This window comes from Micropterus salmoides, unplaced genomic scaffold (assembly GCF_014851395.1).
Source record: "Micropterus salmoides isolate LMB-PRFRI ecotype aquatic unplaced genomic scaffold, ASM1485139v1 Ms_hic_scaffold_20, whole genome shotgun sequence".
In the NCBI taxonomy this organism is placed as follows: Eukaryota; Metazoa; Chordata; class Actinopteri; order Centrarchiformes; family Centrarchidae; genus Micropterus; species Micropterus salmoides.
The window spans coordinates 3,630,736-3,650,387 of record NW_024041151.1 but is presented as its reverse complement, the minus strand read 5'-3'; the positions used below and the strand labels follow the sequence as shown (position 1 = coordinate 3,650,387).

At 40.0% G+C, this 19,652-nt stretch overlaps 1 protein-coding gene across 3 annotated transcripts in view; it reads right to left on the bottom strand.

The window, feature by feature from the left end:
• Window positions 1-19,348, bottom strand: part of LOC119914364 (putative selection and upkeep of intraepithelial T-cells protein 1 homolog) — a 33,730-nt gene extending 14,382 nt beyond the window's left edge. The window contains exons 1-5 of one of the 3 annotated variants that reach the window (XM_038733633.1): window positions 19,305-19,348; window positions 18,634-18,759; window positions 4,994-5,106; window positions 3,136-3,477; window positions 2,540-2,821 (exon numbers count right to left, since the gene is read on the bottom strand). In XM_038733633.1, the coding sequence (XP_038589561.1) occupies window positions 2,540-2,821; window positions 3,136-3,477; window positions 4,994-5,105 (736 nt within the window). In that variant the 5' untranslated portion in view covers window position 5,106; window positions 18,634-18,759; window positions 19,305-19,348. Of the gene's footprint in view, window positions 1-2,539; window positions 2,822-3,135; window positions 3,478-4,993; window positions 5,107-7,129; window positions 7,245-18,251; window positions 18,272-18,633; window positions 18,760-19,304 lie in introns of those variants that run through there. The other 2 variants (XM_038733635.1, XM_038733634.1) reach the window with 2 other exon arrangements.
• Between the last annotated feature and the right edge of the window lie 304 nt (window positions 19,349-19,652).

The following is a 19,652-nucleotide window of genomic DNA, read 5'->3' as shown; positions in this document are numbered from 1 at the left end:
CAGGAAAGGCCCTACGATGATATGGGGCCTAAATCAACTAACTGAGGCTCACAGGAAACTAGAATGTGCTGAGGACACTCCAGGAGGCCTGCTGTTGTTTAAAGTAAAGTCACTCCAACTCGACTGAGGACATCACAGAATGCTTGCACATTTAGACACGTAGGCATACAACACTCAGCCATTTTAGGGGGACGTGAGTGCGGGTGGGGAAGAAGAAAGAAGGAGACAGCCACACACTAAGCACAACATGTATCAGGGAAATACAGAGTGACCCCACGAGGGATCAGCGATGGAACCAGGTCAACAACTCTGCGGGTCAGGATGGTGTGGCCTCCCCCGCCTACTGTAGATCTAACTCAAACACACAGAAAATGTACAGGAGCAGGCCGAGTTAAATGGAGAGAATTTAAGGACATCTACTGGATGACGGGTGTCCCCAAGTTTCAGTCCTTTCCAAGTATCAACAAGGAAGTAACGTTATTGCCATTACTGTGTCACAGTCTAAGATGCAAAGAACATTGTCGTCCGTTGTAAACTTTGTGCGACCAGTAAAAAGCTTTCAACCGCAAACAATTCTACATCGATAGCCTACTTAAATGAAGCATCAGCTAAAGCAGCACAGCAGCATGAAACTCAAAAAGAAACTCCGGCCGGTGCTGCCAGTGATGGTTGGACTCATCGGGAGAGAGTGGCGTTATATCACCCAGTAAAAGGTAGAGTAGCTAATATTACTTTTTTAAGGAGTATATGCTAAGTAGCTTAACTAGTAGGTAATAGCTATAGGCCTATTATTTCTGAGTAATTTGACACTGATTTGACATTCAGGATTGGATAAACTGGGTGACCTATGTTTTGATTATTTCTTGTAATAGGCTATATCTTATGTTTACTTTGACGATATAAGGCATTTTCAGACGGACAAAATGTGTCTCTACAAAGTATTGACTTTAAAGATGTGTGTTCGCATCAATCAAACTAGAAAATTGCACTTCCTGTGGAAGGTGTGTGTGAATGCTGAAGCTGAAATGTACTTGTAAAAACACTGCAGGAGAAATGCAAAAGACTTTAATTCAATTGCATGAAGAAGCTGAAATGAAACAAACTTGCAAATGATTGCAGAAAATGCAGAAGAGCTGAAATGAAATCCATAATAACATATTAAGAAGCTCAATGGTGTTGCAATTCACTGAATAAGAACTTGGAAGTTGAAAAGAGGTAAAATACGTTGCTAAAAAGATGATAGTTGTTATACTCTCATAAATGGAAGTTGAAATGAGTTTGTCAAAAGAAAAAAATGGAAGAAGGTAGTACATTTCAGAATCATAGCACACATGTACTTAAAATGTGGAAAAGTATGATTTTGAAATGATTTCTCTTGTTAAATGGATCCAGGAGCAGTAAAAGAAAGGAAGACAGACAGACAGGAACACTACAGTACCAGGTAGTAGTAGTAGTAGTAGTGGTAGAAGCAGTATTATTATTGGTAGTAGTATTAGTAGCTATTGTAGTAAATGTTGTATTACTAGTAGTAGAATTGGTAGTAGAGGGGAAGACTGTGGTACTAGTTTGTACTAGTATTTGTAGCAATAGAAGTAGTAGTACGAGTAGCAGTATAGACTTTGGTAGAAATAGTGGTACTGGTACTACTACATGTTGTAATGGTAATAGTAAAAATAGTAGTAGCAGTAGTAGAAAAGACTGTAGTACTAAAAGTGATAACTAACAGCTATTACTAGTAGTAATAGTAGTAGTATTGAGTGCAGTAGTAGTGGTAATAGTAGAAGCAGTAGTAAAAAAGACTGTAATATTAGAAGTGGTAACTAGCGGCAGTACTAGTAGTAGTAGTATTAGAAAAGTAGTAGTCTCTGTGCAGTACAGTGAAGTTCATTCAGAAAACACAGGACCAAGTGTGTGTCGCTCAGTACGTTTAATAGTCTTGATCCAATGATGATCCACTGAACATTTGGTGGCAATCGGAGCTACAGTCTAGGAGGAGATGTCAAAAAAGTGCTTTTCAAAAGATTCAAAATGGCAGAAAGATTTTATAGGCGGACCTTAACGGTCCTTACGGCTTTTTTGTAGAGCACAGTGAGCTGGACCTGTGTCAGAAATTTCAAGTCAATAGGACTTATGGCATGAGGGCTGTGGCCTTTCAAAGTTTGCATTATTAAGCCTTATTTACAGCGCCACCATGTGGCCGATTGGGTTCATATTTATTCCCCCAAGTTTCATATTTCTAGCTCATTCCAGCTCACGGGAATTTGAGCTGGCGTGGCAGACAACAAATAACAATAATAACTAAAACAGACAAACGTGTTGGAGTGGCCTAGTCAAAGCCCGGACCTCAATCCAATTGAGAATCTGTGGTATGACTTAAAGAATGGTCTCCACCAGCAGAACCCATCCAGTTTGAAGGATGCCAGCGGGGGTGAAAACCTGCGCAAGCCACTGTATTGTCGTTTTTCTGGTGAGGACAGTCTGGTTTGACAGTTGAACATCGACAGACATCATGTATAATTTAGTTAGATCTCTTTCTGACCTGGAAAATAGATGTTTGTCTGTCTGGTCTGGTTGATGTTCTTCTGTTGGACTCTACAGGTGAAGCTGTTGCTTTGTCTCTTCTCCACTGTCATTCTGCTCCTGACAGTATAGAGGTCATCAGGACCTCTGACTGTCTCTGTAGGTCCAGCAGGGAGGAGGTTTCCCTCACCGTCCAGCCAAAACACCTCGGGCTCTGGATACCAGCCTTCAGACTCACACTGCAACACCACACTGTTGGGGTTATCTGAGTTAACCTTTATGATGGGCGTGGAGACGGCACCTGAGCATAAGAGAAGAGGAATTTAGATCAAACACAAAACAATTTGTCGCCGCTGAATCGCTGTTAAACTATATTAAAAACACTTTTCAGGGGAGAAAGTTGCACTACCTTTTACATTTTATAGCAAAATCATTCATCAACTGTTACTATACTAAATTTAAAAGGTGGGGTTTGCAATTATAATTCAGGAGGATTCAAGTACTTGGCGGCACCGTGGCAATGTGTATAAACATACACTTTATATTACAACAATAATTCTAGTGAAACAGAACAGGGAAATCACTGACTATTTATAACTCTCCAGTCTGACTCACCAACAGCGAGTTGGACAGAAGCTTCCTTTTTAATTGATGGAAGGAAGCAGAAGTATTTTCCGGCATCAGAGATTTTCACACTGGAGAGTTTCAGGAAAACGTTTCCCCTCATCATTTCATCCAAAAACAGAGTTGTTCGGAAATTATAAGATGGGTTTGGAGGCTCAAACATCAGTCTTCCATCTTGGTGAACATGGATGTACTTTGGATCCAAACCAGGTTTGGTCCACACCACGGTCTCAGAACTGGCACTGACTGCAGGTTCAAGATGACATGGCAAAATGACATCATCACCAGCCAGGGCTACGATTGGTTGATGTGAACAAATCAACTCTGGCTGCGCTGCAAAGAAAACAAAAGAACCAATAAGATACAAGAGCAAAGTTATTATATGTCATCAAACTAAAATGTTTACTTTTAAAAATTAAAGCTCTCAGAGCTGCAAAAACAGGAGAAAGACCAACAATATCCGACCACAGATCACAAGAGCCTCAGAGTCTGTATCTGACTCATCACCTTTACTCTGTCTCTAAGTAAACAAGACAGCTGCGCTGATAGAAATGTCTGTTACATAGAAGCCGAGGTTAGATACTCAATTATGTTTTCATTTTCAGATGTTTACCGACCGAATGTCTCCAGTTAGTACGCAATACAAGTGACCTCCACTTCTCAGTTTGACTTAAAGGTAAAGCAGTCAAGCATCCAGTAGGACGTTTTTAGTAAACAGTGATGTGTAAGACATCCAGAGCTTCCTGAGTTGACCCCCACACAAAAATTCCCATCACATAGTCGGTTTCACGCAGACAGGATGTGAGATCATGTTGTTACAAGAGCATGAGACTGTGACTGATAAAAACTTCTGTATCAGGGTGAAGTACGGCAACAAATTCTCATTGGCAGTGCAAATTTAAAAAGCTGCTGAATTTGCATTCAGTTAAATTTTTAGAGATGGCAGCGTTGGTTGATCAGTCCACCAATTTGTAAAGATTAGATTGTTCCCATTAAATGTTGCACGGACATTCATGGTTCCCAGATAATTGATCCTTCTGACTTTTCCCGGAGCGCCACCATCAGCTCACAACTTTAACGTGTCCAACACTTTCGTTTATGACCAAATACACGCAAGAGTAACAGCCCTCCCATCAGCCTCAGTTGTGCTTTGTGTTTAGCTAAACTAAGGTGGTCATTGTCATTGTGAGCCTGTTAGCATTGTTAGCACTGAACTGAGAACACAGCTAGTACAGCTTCACAGAGCTGCCACTGTGGCTGCAGACTTATCTAATGATTGTAGAATTTTTATTGACTTTTATCGCCTCTTCGGACCGAGTCGTTGTTACAGAAATGTCTTCCTTTTTTGTTTTGTTTTAATGCTACGGCACGATTGGAATTAAAGCGGCATCACAAGATGCCACTAAAGTCTCACTTTAATGTTTCCTCTGCTTTTTCCTGGAACTCTGAAGACCAGAATCACAGGAAATAAAGGACTTCACATTCACATAAACACCACAATGAGAGATTTGCACTTCGCCCGGGTCGACCCTCCCTAGTTCATGACTGGACTGGTCATGAACTGTTTTTCTTCACTTATCTGTGTCTATTCTCAGCCCACATCTGTATCACCAGCCTTGTTATTCTGTTTTGGTAACCTTTCTTAGCTGCAGAAATTATTATCAAAACATCTAAAGAGTTCACTTGTGACTAAAGTCAAACAGCAGACTACATGCAGTTAGCTTTCCTGATTTCCTAATATGTTATTTCACTTTTAAACACTATTATTTTTTAAACTCAACCATGTAGATCTTTATATTTCATATTATTTAACACTGAGTCACAGAAATGCTAAACCTTGCTACCACACCTCCAGCAGACGGCACTAGAAGAAAGACAAGATGGAAAAGCAAAACACAGCAGGTCCTGAAGGAAACTCCATCACTGGACTCTTTGTTTGGATGCAGCATCATGGACACCATCCTGGAAACAAAAGTGGTAAAAAACAAAAGCATTATCTGATTGTTTTCATGAAAATGACTGATGAATAAAACACGTCTTTACTTAGTAAACTGTTACTGTTTTTCAGCAGGGTGGAAATTCCGGATCCTAGTTTCCTCTTTGTTTTCGCTTTCTCTTTTCTTTCTGTCTCAGTGACGGTGTTATCTGATTTTGTCCCGTTCCAAATCTGATGATTAGCAACGCAGGCGTCAACGTCAAAACAAACCACTGAAAGATGGCCTCAGGCAGCAGATAAGAATGAGGACAAGGAGGAGGACAAGGAGGAGGAAGAACCATTATGGAGTGACAGGCCGCTGCATGGCATGTACCACTGACAGTGGCTCATCCTACCACACAGTTTAACCAAGGATACATGCATTTAGCTTTGGTTGCCTTGTAATCTAACTAAACCAAACCACAGCCACAGACAGGGCCAAACAATATTTTCACGTTAAATTATTCATTTGAAATAAGAACTTTTTTACATTTATACAGCCTGCTTTTACAGCTAATAGTTATGTTCTTAAAGTAGATTACTAATTAAATTAGTACAAAATTAAGGACTATGTAATTTGAGGTTATGCTACAGTAAGTAAGAGTGCTTCCACCACTGAAATATAAAAATCTGTGCATCTTCCACTTCATCATCTTTGAGCTTTACTCTGTAAAAAATAAATGGTTTTGACTTGTAGTTAAAACAGAGTTTTTAAAGGTTAGTTCACAAGTATAGTATAGTATAGTAACAGTATAAAAATATGTGGGAAACACAAAATGTAACTGTATCAATGACAAGTCTCCCATTTCTGTCTGATCTACTTTTCACCTGCCGCCCTGCACGGTCTCTCAGATCAACTGAACTTGGTTTATTGTCCATCCCTTGTTTCCGGTTGTCTACAGTAGGTAGAAGGTCATTTAGTGTTAATGCTCCAAAATTATGTAATTCACTGGCCCTTTCACTTAGAAATATTTCATCTGTGGCAACATTCAAGACACAGTTAAAAACATATCTATTTAACATGTATTTTGTTTAAATGTGACTATATGTATCCTGTGTGTTAGTGTGTAAATGTACCATGTAAAGCGACCTTGAGCTCTGGAAAGGCGCTATATAAATAAAACTCCTTCATTTTCTTCTTCTAGACTGTAATGAGATAATTAAACTACACAGATGTCTATATGAGACGTTTTTGGCTATATATAGACGTTTTTGAGCATTTAACACTTAATTCCCTGACTTCAAGAGAAATATTCTTTCACCAATTCATGGTGAAAATGTCTTTATTTATATAAAAGAAAATACAATTCAACTTGCAGGTGACAATTCAAATATACAAATATAATACAGTAATCAGCAGCTAGTTCTTTTAGCTTATGTTACTTTTTTTGGACAAGGCACGTTTGTTTCTTATATGTTTAAATTGCATTGCCTGTTTTCCTATTGTGCAAACAAACCTTTCTTAAACCATTTTCAATTATTTTACATTTTTCATTGCCCATGGTGCCCATAGAAAATACTGTATCATATTGGTAACTTGACCCTGAGGTTGAAGTCCTATAATCTGTTCAATTCAATCAATGTAGTAAGTATACATCCACAGGTGCGCAGGTCCTGCTGCGCTAACTGACCTGTGTTTTACAAACTGTCAGATGTCTGAACTGAACACACTTGAAAAAAATTACAAAATAGCATATCACCAAAATCCCTGGCAAGACTTGAACTTAGATATGGAGATACAAGGAGCCACTGAGGAAATTGGAAATCCAGCAACTACCTTTTGCAACCACGCGGCAGATCACCACCTGTGAGCAGACCACTGCCAACCCGTCTACCCTGTGGACAGGGGCAGCCCGTGCAACCAGTGGGTTGAACAGCAGCCTAGAGCTTCTGTGAGTCTGAGAACAGTGTCTGGTTATCTCCTCAGTGGAGAGAGGACTTTAGTGAGTTCATTTAGAGTTAGACATTGCTCCCTCAGCTACCCTTACCCTGTGTTTATTGTTGTCTTACCTTGTTGGCTCGGGCTCTCCTTTTGAGAGAAGTTTTGAGTTGGTTTTCCTTTGTCAGTATCGAATAAATATACTTTAGTTTGTACACAATCCTGACATCCTGTCCTTTTGCCTCGGTTTTTATTTCTGTTATTGTTGCTCCTCCTCCCCCTGGACTTACCATCTGGAGGAACTTAAAAGTAACACACTGTATTAATCATTGTTTTTTCTCTCCAAAGGTCGCAGATGATCCCAGGGAGAAAGAAAACTTGTTTAATGTGTAAATATTGCACAATATACTTCCAGTGAAGTGAGACTATAAATTTGGGAGTATTATAGAACTATAAAACCTAATGAGAAAAGTATGTGAAATATATTTCTTGAGTGTCATATTAACATCCACTGCTGACTTTTAAAGAATTATTTGTAGCAACTCACACAGGTCCTATTGTCTGCCACACTTTTTTTTTCTGTGCCCGTGTTACTTTTCATTAATTTTTTATTTTTTTTACATGTTATGTATTTGTATTCCACATAAACCTCCTCACTGTTGCTCACTGTGTGTAAAGTATGGTGCTCGTGTCTTCTTCAATTATTAAACCTAATGACCACAAACTAAGTGCTACCATAGTGCCAAAATGTGGCCAATGAAAATATGCAAAACACATACATGACTGAACAGATCAGGCACCAGGCTAAGCCGGCTGTAGAGAATAAATCACCATGGTAACCCATGTGCTACTGCTTTCGTGAAACTGAGTCACGGCTAAATTCAGCCAGGATATCTGGACAATCCTCACTGCGTTCAGGGTGCCGAGGATGCTTTGACTGTTTCGCTAATTCATTGTTTGTTTCCAGTCTTTATGGTGCCTTCACTTTCTGTATACATGTTCTTAATCAAATCAAATGTTTTCCTCTCTCTCTCTCTCTCTCTCTCTCTCTCTTTCTCTCTCTCTCTCTCTCTCTCTCTGGCTGAGGGATCGGCTCAGGTTACCTGGAGGTTTGGTGTGGAAAAAAGGAGGACTGAAATATCTGGGAGTTTTTCTGGGCACTGAAATGTTTGTGCAGAAAAACTGTGACAATGCCTTGGAAAAGGTTAAAGGTAGGCTCATGAAATGGAAATGGCTCTTGTCCTACAGAGGTCGCACTCTTGTAATCAATAATCTGGTTTCTTCTGCTCTGTGGCACCGGTTGGCTTGCATTGATCCCCCAGCTTCTCTTCTGGTACAGATCCAAAGGGTTTTAGTTGATTTCTTCTGGGACAGGTTGCATTGGGTACCTCAGAGTGTCCTGTTCCTTCCCAAGGAGGAGGGTGGACAGGGTCTAGTCCATCTGGCCAGCAGAGGCGCTGCCTTCCGTCTTCAGTTCATTCAGAGACTGCTCACTGGGCCGACAGACCTGGTCTGTGTTGGATTAGCTGATCGGCTTGGATTAAGATCTACACGAGTCACAAGTCAGCTACTGAAACACTGGAAAGAGAAGCTGACGGAGCGTGAGTGCTCTCTTTTGGTGGACTTTTCTGTTGGAACACTGCTGCAAAACTGCACTGATCTCCATCCTGCCATTAGGCTTGTTCCTGGTTTTAAGAACTGTTCTGGTTTTACCACTTGAGCCTGTGGACCCTGTAGGTGCTTCTTTGGGGGACGCCTCAGGAAAGACTCTCTATAAACTGATGGTGAAAACTTTGAATCAGAGAACACTGAGTGGACGTAGTGACGCCCCATGGAGGGTTTTTCTGGACTTAGATCCTGACTTTAAACCAGCCTGGAGGTCTTTGTACAAAGAAACATGCAGACCTGCAGTGGAGAATCCTTCATGGCAGTGTAGCGGTGAACTCTTTCATCTGTTATTAACGCTGATGTAGAAGAAAAATGTCCCTTCTGCAGTGAGGGAGAGACGGTGTTTCGTCTGACAGATTTGTTTGTGCTGTTGGAAAACATTTTCTATAGATATGGAGAAGTTTTTACAAAGCAGATTTTTATTTGTGGTTTTAGATACACTCGTCGGCAGAAGAACAAATGTCAGCAATTGAACTTTGCCTTAGGACACGCAAAGATGGCGGCGTATATGACCCGGAGACGGAAGGTGGAGGAAGGGTTAAGTGTTCATGTGGTTCTTGTTTTTGAGAAAATGATTAAGTTAGACTTCAGTTTTTACAGAGCTGCGGATGACCTGGATACATTTGAGGTGGTTTGGGGTTGTGGGGGGGGGGTCAATTAAGTTTTGAGAATGTGCTGATCTAAATTTTTGCTACACATGTAAATGCAAAAGTATCTAGTAATGTAATATAGTATGTTTTTTTGTACAGTGCATATAGTAAATAAATGTTCTCTCTCTCTCTCTGGACAGGACCACATTAAATGTAAAATGTACCAATCCAGCTGTGCCAGCAAAAACAGGCATTTAGGACCATTTTCTTATCGAATGCTTTAACCATAATCACATGTTGTTTTCCCATTTTAAAGAACAGTTGAGGAAAACACTTTGTAAAAATACACAACTGGCCAGCGCAGTATAGGACTCTCTCTAACTGAGGTCAGACACTTTCATGGCTGCGCTCCATTGACTCATGTCATTTTCTAGCTTTTTTCTTTGGCTGTATTTTTCCAAGATCTGGTCAAACGCTGCTCCTCGGGCATCTTGTAGTAGTTACAGTCGCTGCCCAGAGGTTTTTATCTGATTTTATCGTAATGCTAATATTTTTCTCCAGACTCAAAGTATTTCAAACAAAGCCAACAATATCTCCTAAGGTAAATGTGCTTGCAATTAATAACCGGTAATATTGAGTTTTTGAGTCTAGGATTCTTTGGGTCGAGCATGTGCTGCCTTTCTAAAATCGTAAGTTCACTTATTAGATTCCTTTTTTATCTTATAATTTCTTCTTTTTTTGCAGTGGAATAACTTATTCTCCATCCTCTGCACCTGCCTTTAAATGCTTCCCATGCCAATAGTGATAAATTGACATTTTCTTTTTTTCTTTAAAATATAAATTCATCTTTCAACAGAGAGTTGTTGAATCTCCATTGCTTGTATATTGACTAAGGGAGAGAAATTAACTGATCAAGGTGCAATGACCCATTATAATAATACTATGAATCTGAGAGTCTAGCACATTCTCTATTAAAACATTGATATGCGCAAATAATATATTTGTGAATATGAGTTATGAACCTTGGAATAACCTTGGAATGGGAAGGTTGCGCACAACTGCTCAACAGCTGCATTTATGATTTTGTAAAAAAAAATCTAGCTCACATCCTTTTCTACTATTTGTTCTACTAATCTAAAATACATTTTTTGAAAATATTTTGCCAACCCATCTTTGTTTTAAGCCTATTTGTAATGGCTATTGCTTAAACCTTTTTTTAACCCATACCGGCCCACAGAGAACAGAACAAGCATCATAATATATTAACATTAACATACATACAGCATTTTATTCCTCTACAGAGTCTGCCATCTCACGATTATTCCTTTTCATTAATTTAAAATGATCCATAAGTAGCCTATTCGGTAGCCCGTAGCTCAGGGCTATTCAATTACAAATTCAGTTGGTCTGGATTTTAAAACCAGGACACGAAGATGGGCCAGACATTTTCTCACAAGTTGGGATGGGAATCATTAGGATTTTATTGACACACTTGGTTCAGTTATTTATAGATGCTCTTATCAGTCCTATTTATTACTAAAGAATTGCAGAAATTATTTGAATTTTTTTTTTATTAACTAAATGTTGTATCTAGAGCAGCAACCGGATTCACAACAGCAAAGACACTAATCTCTCACACGAACATGTCAGTAAAATAAATCAAATTCCTGTGAGTGAAGTTTAGAAAGAATGAACAGCTCAGTCCTCCTCCTCCTCCATCAGCAGCTGCTGACGCGCCTTTAGGCTACACACTGTGTTCCTGACTAGAAGGGAACCCTATATTGGCAAATTTATGAGCCTCGTTTCCTCGTTTTCTCACGGTTTAACAACTGATATGATTAGATGCAGTAAATAACTAATTTAAAGCTCCTTGAACTGATTTCTTTCCATACTAACATATTAAATTCAACAGTTTTCTTCGTGTGCGTCTCTCTGCCTGGACGCAGCAGTCTAAAGTGAAGCACCATCATGTGATGGATTTTAGAGTCGGACTGTGTCACCCAGACATTATGGTGAATAAGAAAGATAAGCCAGCACTGAGCGAAATCTTAGACAATGTCCTCAGTAATCCAAAACAATCTTATCTGGGAGCTTTGAGACCCTCTCCTCCTGCTCTTTTCTCTCCTGTCTCCTCTTGAAACTACTTTTATGTGTGAATAGCATGACTGCTAGCCTGCACGTGTGCTCTGCTAGTCTACTTGTCAGATTTTGCGTTTCACCCGGTTTCTGTCTTGTTGTCTTGACACATGATCAAATAGAAACTTAAGATTGGGCATTCGTTTAGATATTACCCATTCTTAACGTTTGATTTTCAAAGTCTTTAAGCCCCTTTTTGGATGAAGTAAATCATCAGCTCTAAGAAAAATGTGCCGTGCCATCTCAGGCTGTTATATATATTTATTTTTTTCCACATAATCAACTTGCATTTATGTGTGTTTCTGTTAGAAAAGGTTTTAAATCCATATTTAGAAAAAATATGACATGCTATGAATAAGAGTGTTTGTAAAGTGGGAATATTGACTAGTTTACTTCTATCCATCGATGAATACGTTCATTTACAAATAATACTGTCACAACATATTCTGTTTTAAGAAAACGTTATGACATAATAATTTCCCAATTTCTTTGAATGTATTACTGGTCTCTTCTATTAACTAATACCATTAATACCCAATTTTGTTTTCATATTTTATTATACAAGTAACAGGGCTGACCACAGTTACCGTATTGCTTATACTGCTTGATTAAGTTACAGTCATGGGTGTAATGGAGTATTAATGGGACATTCATAAACTTTTAATTCAACAAAACTAAGTATTTTGGAGACAGATTTGTTGACAGGTTTAGCATAAAAGACGATACAACTTTATAATGAGACTACAGATGTAACTGTAAATCATTTGTTTAACTCAAACATATTAAAATTACATTGCAAATAAATGTATAAATTAGCCGAGAAGCGTCGAATCGAGGGCAACTGGACTTTTTCACTTCCAAGGGGCGTCTTCGCTTCTAAATGTTGGGGAGTTCCAGGTATTTTACCTCTATAGGATCGTAATGAAAATCATTGATACCAAGTAGTGGTTGGTGATCCTTTCCATTGTAACAACGGTCGTTAGGGTCTATGGAGTCAACTGAGACCAAGTGTAAACAACTGTCTTTGGCCAAATGTGACCAGTTGTTCAATCTTCTAGGAAGATATGAAAAGACAGCATTATATACAGAGGATTAGTGGTGTCATATATCCTCCTCTGCTGAGAGATGGTTTCTCTATTCTGGTGTAAATATCAACCTTCACTCCTCTTTCAAACCATCCGTCTTCCCTATCCAAATACAGTAATGGAATCACAGTGTTGTTGCATTTTTCCTCTGACCTCTCGTGAAAGCTCCAAGAACAACAATGCTGTCTTTTTTGGAGTGTGGCATAAACACAGTGGAGGTCAGGATCCTCCATTGGAGTATACAGAGAAACCCACACACACGCAGACCAGTACTTAAGTAATTCTATCACCAACCACTGGAGCACAAGCAAAGAGTTCTCCAAACTCTGCACCACCAAGTTGATAAGCCCAGGCCCCAGAGAAGGAGCACAAAAAATTGAATGTAAATGCTCCGTAGTCTTTTCGACCACTCATCTGCATTCACCAGTCACACACATTCATACAGAAACTAACGTTCACACACATTCATACAGAAACTAACGTTCAGACACATTCATACACTGGCGGAACAGCCGGCAGGGGCAATTCAGGGTTCAGTATCTATGCCAAGGACACTTTGACATGCAGCCTGGGGATTGAACTGCCTACCTTCCGATTAAAGGTCAACCCGCTCTACCTCCTGAACCACAGCCGTCCCTACACGCTGCGCGCTGAAGGATGCACTTAATTGTGGAAACTTTATCTGCACCCTTGTGAAAAGAAGAACTCTAACACTGTGGTTGGTAAAGAAAAAAAGGAAATGCAACATCGTCATTTTAAACCCAGCAACACACTAAGATGGAAACTGGTCCACCTGAAAGATCCAACCCCCAAACACAAGGCAAGCAACAATGCAGGAATACACAGAAGTGTATGTTGGGTAAACCAAACAACCATTAATCAAACACATGGCTCAACACAGGAAGGGTAACTCCTCAGTTGCTTCAGCGGTTTACATAAACTGAAGAATAAGAGACACTCGTTTGAAAACAACATATATATTTTAGGGCAAGAAAGAGGAGTGAATGAGGCTATCTATTTCAAAGTAAATAAACCATCTCTCAAGAAAGCTGGATGTCTACCAAAGTTACCCCCTATGATCTTGTCCTTCATCTCTTTGCCAGGAGATTGTTGGAGAGAAAATTACAAAGAAAGTTGTTTACACAGTTCTGTCCCCCTCCGTGAGACATTACGTAACTCAAAAGAAATTCCATTAAAGGAGGTGACAATTACTTGTCTTTTATCATTGACAGACAGGGGGGGGTGGGTTGTCACACTTTTTAAAAAAGTGTTACAACCATCCACGATACATAAAACTAGGGAATGTCTTGATTTTAATATTTTCCAGATTGCCCTATATCAGGGTTACCAGCATTCATTTGTCAGCACTGTGACCAGTCCTCCCCATTCACATGCTGTACACATGTTTAGCGACTCCGAATAAGAATATACACACACTTAGTTAGACCTAAAGATGAGATGTTCTTTAATTAATCACATTTTAACAGTATTTATTAAGTGTACTTTTAAGTAAGTTTATTCTGTAGATAAATTCACATACACATACTGTCCATGTGTGAGTCATCAGACAAAGTCAGTCACAGCATTAGAGAAACATTGTTCTTTTATATCACTACCTGTTTTGGAAGCATCAGAATCAGAAGGAGCTTTATTGCCAAGTAGTGTTTTACACATTCGAGGAATTTGCTTTGGTGATGAGGTGCTACACGTAGACAAACATACAGTCAACATAAATACATGTAGAAATATATATCATATAGCTTAAAAGGTTTAAACATGTTTGATTGTTTGTTTATAGGTCTCAAATTATCCATCCCCTGTGATGACTCGCCTGCCCACTCATGATTTTCCATCAAAGGGAAAACTGTGGGGAAAGCCAGTGTAAATGGAGCAGAGCATCTGCGAGCACTAGGTCTCGAATTTTTAAACAAAGCTGTTTTTGATTACATTACATCAATGCCACACATTTCTCTGTTGGTGATTCGGCAGAGGCCTGGTTGATAGTTTTACATTAACAACGCAGCTGGTCGGTTTCGTTCTGCGGCCCATAACAAGAAGCATGCTGAGATGACCACTGTTGGCTAAAGCGTACAGCTCACAATGGCCACACACAAGGCTAATCTGTCTCAATTACAATTAGACAGGATAAAACTGGGACATGTGACCACAGTGAGAGTACGTCTCTCCCTCCCACAGCGTACGAGCCTTTTCCATCTATTCCAAAACCAATCACCATAAAGAGGTGATGACGAGTTTGTAGACAAAGTATCCTAATTATTAACAAAGGTTAAAAGAGAGACGAACATCTCTCCCATGATTCATGGTGAAAAACAGTGCACTTGACCGACACTGAGATGACAGAGCCTCACTAACTGAAAAGGCTCTCCACAGTCCGCCGTACTCGGGGACTACAAAGACCTGACCTTTGACCTGAGGTACGAGGTTGAATCTGCTTTGATGCTAGACTTATCAGCTGTTCAGGGACAGAAATGGAAGGTAAACTGTCTGTGTTATTGGTCACTGTAAACTCCAAGATTAAGACTCATTCAGAGAGGGTGAGACCGGTTTAGAACATCCGACTGTCTATCCATAGTAATCTGTCTCTTTCCTACAGGTTCAGACTTGATCTTATGGTGAATTGCACTAATACCATGTGAATAGATGAGATGCTATGTTAAAGTTTTATAGCTCACTTTTAAAGAGCTCAGCAGACCAGACGCCAGAGGATTAACTTGCCCGTGTTTTGGGTAACAAGTCATTATATTCTCGGTATTTTGAATTTTTTGTGGTCAGGTCGCCAAACACTACACTACACATATTTGAAATACAGGGTGACCAATCTATGATGGAATCCAGCTCCACACGGCCGGTGGAACCTTTGCGGTTGCCAGAATGGGAGCAGCGAGGTCTCAAGGGTTCAGTGTTGTGTTTGACTAGTATTTCTGTGATTATGGTGTTTCCTATTCTGTTTGTGTTGGATAAACGTCCACCTGCATCCAACTCGACCACACTGATACTGCATAGTCCACTGAGCTTAATAGTTCTGTGGGCGCCACTTTAAATTCTAGTTGCTATGCACGCCTGACCGGAAAGCTACGCTTTAGGCAGTTGCCTCTGCCTTACACAGCCTGCATGGAACGCTCACGTGTAGTTTCCAAATTTAAACCTTTCCCACTATCCGACGCCCGGCAGACCCGGTCGGGCCTTGGAATGCATGCTCGCACGTGGCTAAAAAGTCGACACGGCCCGGTTAAAAACTTAGGCTAAATATCCACTCCTTGCCCACGCGAGCACCGCCACACCCATTCCTCAAAACACCACAGTAGCGACAGACGTCAAATTTAAATGTTTAAACGGCTGTCGGTGGGGCATTTTCCTGGGACTGCACAGTAGACAACAACACAGACTGCCACACCCCATACAAGCCTAGCGCTGACTTGCTATTACACCAAATCCGTGCCATCCCTGACCTGTACTGGTCCTGTGGGAGTGGCCGGCTGTACCAAACTCAACGCCGGAAGGATGGAGAGGTACATGCGCGAGAGTAGTGTTGGCATTGGATGTCCTTATCGTGCCATACGAAGCCTCACAGGCAGAAACGCTCCACGCCAGACTTTTACTCCATCGATCCTAATGTGTCAGAAGCCATCACGGTGCCCTGAGGGGTCACAAATAAGTTTAAAGAAAGAAATCAAATTGCGGCCGTGTTTGAATCAAGTCCCTGCTTATTCATAACTTAATAATGTCTGTGTCCTGCAATACTGGCTACGGCTAATTTTGTCAATTTTCTGTATTAGGATGTCCATACATCGCCAGAGGGAGGATTGTTATGGCAGAAAATGTGTCCTGTTATATTTAATGTTTTGTGTGTGTTCTTTTACTATTATTATTATTATTATTAAGTATTGTGTTTTATCCTTAACCTTTCCTCTCCTACACTACTTATATTAGTCTGTCCACATTTACTAGGGTTTAGCTCAGAGCTGTGAGATTGTTTTTGGTACTTTCCCACTGATGTTGTTTCTCACCTCTCATGGAATGTTAATTTAAGGCTGAGAGAGGATCTATGTTTCCCAAAACATAGAAACCTAGACAGCGTAAATGATGATGCAGCCCTTTGCTCGGGGCCAGACGTTGGTGACTGGCTTAGGAGACTTCTGTTTATTTTCTTTTGTTAAATAAATTCTTCAAAGATAACAGTTTGTTGTAACTTATTTACTCAATCTTTCACCAGGGATATAATTTCACGACAGTGTGGCATCTATTTCGCTACTGGGGAAGGTTGTAATAAGGGAACACAATGCATCTGACATCAGCTCACGAGGTCTGTGGTATTCTTGTAGAGGACTGAATTGGTGCCATTTGTAGTGAACATATGTGGGTATTTTGTATAAACATTTGAGAACTCTAGCTAAATAATTCAGTGATTGATAGTTACTGAAGCAAAAGGTGTTACAACCATACCCAGCCCCCCCCTAAACTTCATAAAAAGGCAAGTGGAAATTATACAACTTTTGGAACAGTTCATTAGCTTTGAAGGGGTGTTTTCAGTAACAATAACAGGGTTGACAACAAAATCAGACCAACTAAATTGTTGTTTTTTGCAATATTTATATGTATTTTGTATGATAGTTTGACTTTTTACCCAATAGCTAGTAGAAGTAGAAAAATCATACTGAGGGACAGGCCATTTTCAAAATTTCTGCAAGATGCTTTGCACAAAAATGTGATTAAAATACTTTAAAAACAAAAGAAACAGAAAATAATTTCCTCTTATATTGGAAATTATTCCTCTTATATTATGAGACATATTATGGAAACTAAATTATAAAGTATTTTATTTGTTTCATGGTTTATTAAGATTTACAGAGCTTTGGCACGTTTTCGTATATAATGACCCCCACATGGACACAAAGACCTGTGGTGTCAAACACCACAGCAAAGGGGGGAAATCACATATGAGCCGATATACACACCACCTGATCTCTAACCAATGAACAGTTTGAGACGAAACAGGTGTTTAGGCTACTGATGACACTTGATGGGTTTTTACCATGTAACTGACAAAGACAAAGACAAGCTGGTAACTAGACGGGGCCGCTTCCGTCAAGGGCCCCCAGTGCACTGAAACTACAACTCATGAAAGATACGATATAGCTCATTAGATTTTGTGCTGGGCCACATGGAGGTGTAAATACTGCTATTAAACGCTATAATATGTGGGGTTTATCAATGGTAATAAATGATTCCAAGAATTTATTTTATTAACGTTTACATCCTTTAATACTTTAATACAATTACACTTAACGCCGTTTGATCAAAGAGCACAGCAAAGTGTCTGAAAAGGACCTAAAGAGGTGGATGCATAATTCGGCACATGAAATTTTGAAGGCTACCTGCCGAGATTTGCATCCTCCTCTTTTCTCAGCATTAACGGCAGGCGTGCGCAATTCTCGGCAGGCAGGCAGAACCGGGCCAAATAAGGAAGGTAAACTCACATCAGTGCCAGTGCGCTTTTGGGGATGCATCAGGAATCTCCACAGACATTTGGAAGGAGATTCTTTTCCAGCTCTATAGCCGCTCCCTCTGGCTTTCTAAAGATAAGTTTATTTCCATCTGCGGGACGGATGAGACTCGCTGCGTGTAGGATGGTTTGTAGGCTACTCCTTGCCATGGAGTTTATTTCCTAATATCCACATATTCCGCTCTTTTTCGCTCCACTCGTTGTGGTTTATGAATGGCTTTCCTTTCCAGCTCAACTTCTTCTCACTTACCGCTCTTAAGATGAACAGAATATTTCTTCAAAATAGCGTCGCAACCTTCTTTTTCGCGCGAACCAAACGAGCCTCCTCACGTCTCTTGAGCTAAGTGAATCGTCTCACCCGAGCCCTTAAGTCTCCACCACTTTTCAACACAAAGGGACGCTCTTGTCCTAATCTAATTTCTCTATAGCCCAATAAGACAGACAGAAAGTAATCTTTTTCCGCTTCATATTAATGTCTTGGCACTTTCTTTTCAATTTTTCTAAACACACATCAGACTATACATTCTTTACATTTACGATATAACAATACAACCTCGCTTCAAACATGCTAAACAGCCTAAACCACAGTATCCAACATTTCCAGAAGTTTTACTTTAAAAAGCAGCTCTTACCTGCAGAATGATGGACGTTAACTCTCCGGTGTGATGTCGAGCTGTGAGGCTGGACGACACAAACGCTTACTTCTCTGAGTCTGTGGCTGACTGCCCACAGGAGGAGCTGACTGAGGAAATTTGCTACTGCAAACCCCCCCCCCCCCCAACCAGGGACATACAGTTGCTGTTAACTTATGTGTACAGATGTGAAATCATGACAATATATAATAAAGCACTTTATGGGACTGTTTTCTTAATTCCTCTGCCACATTGCTCTCTGTCTATTCCTGACTTTGCTAAAAACATACACACTTTGTCTTGGCAAGCAGTTTGTTCTTCTATTCACTAGTCAGTCAAAATATTTTGTCCACTCCATCATTTCTGCTCTTTTCTTGGCGCTATGGCCGTAGGCTATAACCAACTATGAGGTAATTATAAGTAGGTCACAGCCTGTCATTAAAAAACCTAAACAATCCGGGGGTACCACTTGGGAAAAGGGAAAACGTATGACATAAGTGTTTTGTGAATTTCCCGGTGGGTGAAATGCTTTGTGCATTTACGTTTATTTACGTTTTATTTATCTCATTTACCAAAATCACTCCTAAACACGACCAACGTTACAGTCACACAAACTAATGAAGTTTGATGAACTGGATTAGGAAACTAAGACCACCTCTCATCACACATACCTTTTTTCGTTCACCTCCCGTTGACTACTGAAGTTAGGCCGGCCTCCACTTCGAAAATGACAGTCAAGCCAGCCCGCGCGCTGTTGCGCTGTTTTGCGATGCGTGTTTTCTCTAGGCATTACGGTAACATCGTGTCGCAGCACATTTCAAAATAAAAGTGAGCTTCTGTCAATCTCTCATGCTCTTTTTACCGTAACAAAAAAAGACAATAGAATATTTCTTAATGACAGAAATTCAAACACATAATGATCATTATGAAATAAATCAAATAAAAAAACACCTTCCTGTCTGTCCTGGATGCTGGACAGACCAAGAGCAGCACTAGGAGACAGAGGCAAGGAAAAACTT